This window comes from Lathyrus oleraceus, chromosome 4 (genome assembly GCF_024323335.1).
Source record: "Lathyrus oleraceus cultivar Zhongwan6 chromosome 4, CAAS_Psat_ZW6_1.0, whole genome shotgun sequence".
Classification (NCBI taxonomy): Eukaryota; Viridiplantae; Streptophyta; class Magnoliopsida; order Fabales; family Fabaceae; genus Lathyrus; species Lathyrus oleraceus.
Genome location: NC_066582.1, coordinates 186,045,458 through 186,048,152, shown reverse-complemented (window position 1 = coordinate 186,048,152; position 2,695 = coordinate 186,045,458). Strand labels below are relative to the sequence as shown.

General features: G+C 33.7%; 1 protein-coding gene across 1 annotated transcript; it reads right to left on the bottom strand.

Moving 5' to 3' along the window:
• Window positions 1-766: 766 nt before the first annotated feature.
• On the bottom strand, window positions 767-2,254 carry LOC127135329 (protein ENHANCED PSEUDOMONAS SUSCEPTIBILITY 1-like). Its single transcript, XM_051062065.1, has one exon. The coding sequence runs from the start codon at window positions 2,252-2,254 to the stop codon at window positions 926-928; it is 1,329 nt and encodes a 442-aa protein (XP_050918022.1). The 3' UTR covers window positions 767-925.
• Between the last annotated feature and the right edge of the window lie 441 nt (window positions 2,255-2,695).

Below are 2,695 nucleotides of genomic sequence, written 5' to 3'. Positions count from 1 at the left end.
CATTTAAAATCGATTTTAAATCGATTCGAAACCGGTTTGAAACCGGTTCTAAATTTTAAATTGGTTTTTATGAAAAGTGATTTGGTTTATAAACAATAACCATAAAAATGGATTCATTCATATTAAATGATTATCCATGCACAATCTAATTGGGACTGCATCACTCTTTGTTATATGTTAGAAAGTTAGATACTGTATTACTAATTTTTATCATCTTCAAAATTCGCACGCTAACTTACATGCTGACTGTATTAGCAAGAGTGGAGTGGAAGAAAAATCAGAAACAGTAATGAATAAATAAATACGGACTAATTTGCATGTTGTTAATATCAACATCAATCAATAATTACAATTTTAGACTAAAGTATGAGAACAAGTCACATAACCAGACAAACATGTTCAGAATTAGAAGCATGTTATATTAATTGTTACTTTAAAAATTGCCTCCTCTAACATCATAGTTATTCAAACTATAAACAGCTCAATTTTAATAACACACTTGATTTTGTGAAGATGGCTAAATTCGCAAATTCAGTTTCATTCTTATCCATGATACTATTAGCAGTAGAATATAGTTTAATGTTTGCAGCATATGAATCTTCTGGAGTTAAAATGGTAATGAAGGCACCCTTGCACAAACATGGGCCATAGAAACCATGAGTTTGTTATCTTAGCCTTTCTTCCATCCTATGGAATTCATATTAAACATTAATTCAACATAATTGAAGGTCCAAAATACATTGACCAACAGTTATACAAAACGTTGCCCAAAAACATGAACAATATAACATAACATTAACCAAAAATAAACTACAATATATGTAGATAAAAGAAAACCACAAGGAAAAACAAAGGACAAACTGAAAAGATACATAAAATAGTAGTAATTAACCATATAGAGCACACCAGCAGGTAATAAAGTTCCTCATGCAGTAATGGCATGCATCTCATTTTCAATAGCCTCCAAGATATGATAAGGAAGACAAAGTTCAACATCAATACTACCTTCTTCTGCCCCACCCAACACAATAACTTCACCAGTATTGTCTTGAAGTCCATTCCCGTTCCTAACTGCTACAGGCTTACCCCAACCAAAGTCATTACTGTAAAAATTCAACCGCGGGGAATTTACTACAACCAACACGCGACTCGTTGATGTTTCCGACGGATCTAATATAAACGGGTTTTTCAACCAAGACTCGTAATTACTCAATACCTTCTCGTGATGAGATTCCGTAGAAAGCACCTTGTTCATTTCCATACCAACTCTACCTATTCCACCTTCCATTAATTTCCCTACTTTCATTCTAACAACTCCAACACCTCCTAGACCGTTTCCAAAATAAGTTTCTGCTAACTTTGGAGACACTCTTGTCCTACAGTCTATGGGGAAGACACAAATAACATTTTCTTCGGGTTCAAAATCATGTTTACTTATAATTAAAATCCAAATGTGAGATATAAGTGCTTGCAGTGAAGATATAACAATATTATTATTATTAATATTACTACTATTACCAATCTCTGCATTTGCTTTTGATTTGAGTTGAAGAATTTGTTCCTTTGTAAAGTGAAAGATTTGATGAGGTGAATCTTCACATTGTTGAATTTGTACTTGCTTTGTGAAAGGAAACCATATGGGAGGGTGAATGTTGTTTGGAAACCAACGATGGAAAGAAGGGATTTCTGTTGGTTTATTGAAACCATTGGAGATTTCCGCCCAGGATTTGACGAAAAACCAAAACGACTTGGCGTCTACAACCAAATGGTTAATGTCAAAACCAATGAAGATGCCGTCGACTAATTCTGTTACTTGAACTGCAAGCAATGTCTGTGATGTGCCTTGATAGTTTTTAACTCCATTGAGTGGGAATAATGATTGAACAATGGGAGGAACATATTTGGGTTGAATGATGTCGGCAATGCTAGTGTTTTCTGCTGTGACATGGACGAACAACGCGCCAACGTTGTTGCAAATGATGGCACATGAAGCCTTGTTAGGTTCGTTTTCGTCTTGTGTTATTACAAGACGACCAGCTAGAGGTGGGAACAAGTTGAGAGTGGAGGAAAGTGTTTGTTTAAGGTGTTGGATTTGGTTTGTTTTTGGTTTATGGAAAAGAAGGCCTAGTTGGATTTGATGAATTTTGATATATTTGAGATCCCATGGAGTTAAGTCGATCATTTTGGGGGTTATGTTGTCATCGTGATTTGTTGCTTGGATTGTAGTTTTCGAGATGACTCGAATGTTTGCCATACTTAATGAATCAAGCACCTTAGGGAATGTGATGACAGATTATTGTTGAGGGGCAACTATATATATGTATATAAAAGGGTTTACTAAGATTAAAGTACAACCGAAAATCTAAAGCATAGCCACATGATATCTATCTTAGGATAAAGAGAAAAAATAAATATAAGTACAACAACCAAAAATTCAGACAACCATTCTAACAGAAAGTCCCTACACGTGCACACCAACATTCCTCAACCACCATCTCCAAATCTCATCCGTTAATTATTTTTAATTTAATGGTCTATATTAATTCAATTACTATAAATATGATCAATTTAATCAATACAATTTCTTTCTTTTCTAACGAGATGCTTTTTTTTAAACTCTCTTTCTTTCATTATTTTCATTTTCAACATTAAAAGATTCAATTTGAATTACAATTTCACTAATTTGATAAATATA

Coding starts and splice junctions, on each gene's coding strand:
- LOC127135329 (XM_051062065.1), bottom strand. CDS start 2,254: ATGGCAAACATTCGAGTCATCTCGAAAACTACAATCCAAGCAACAAAT.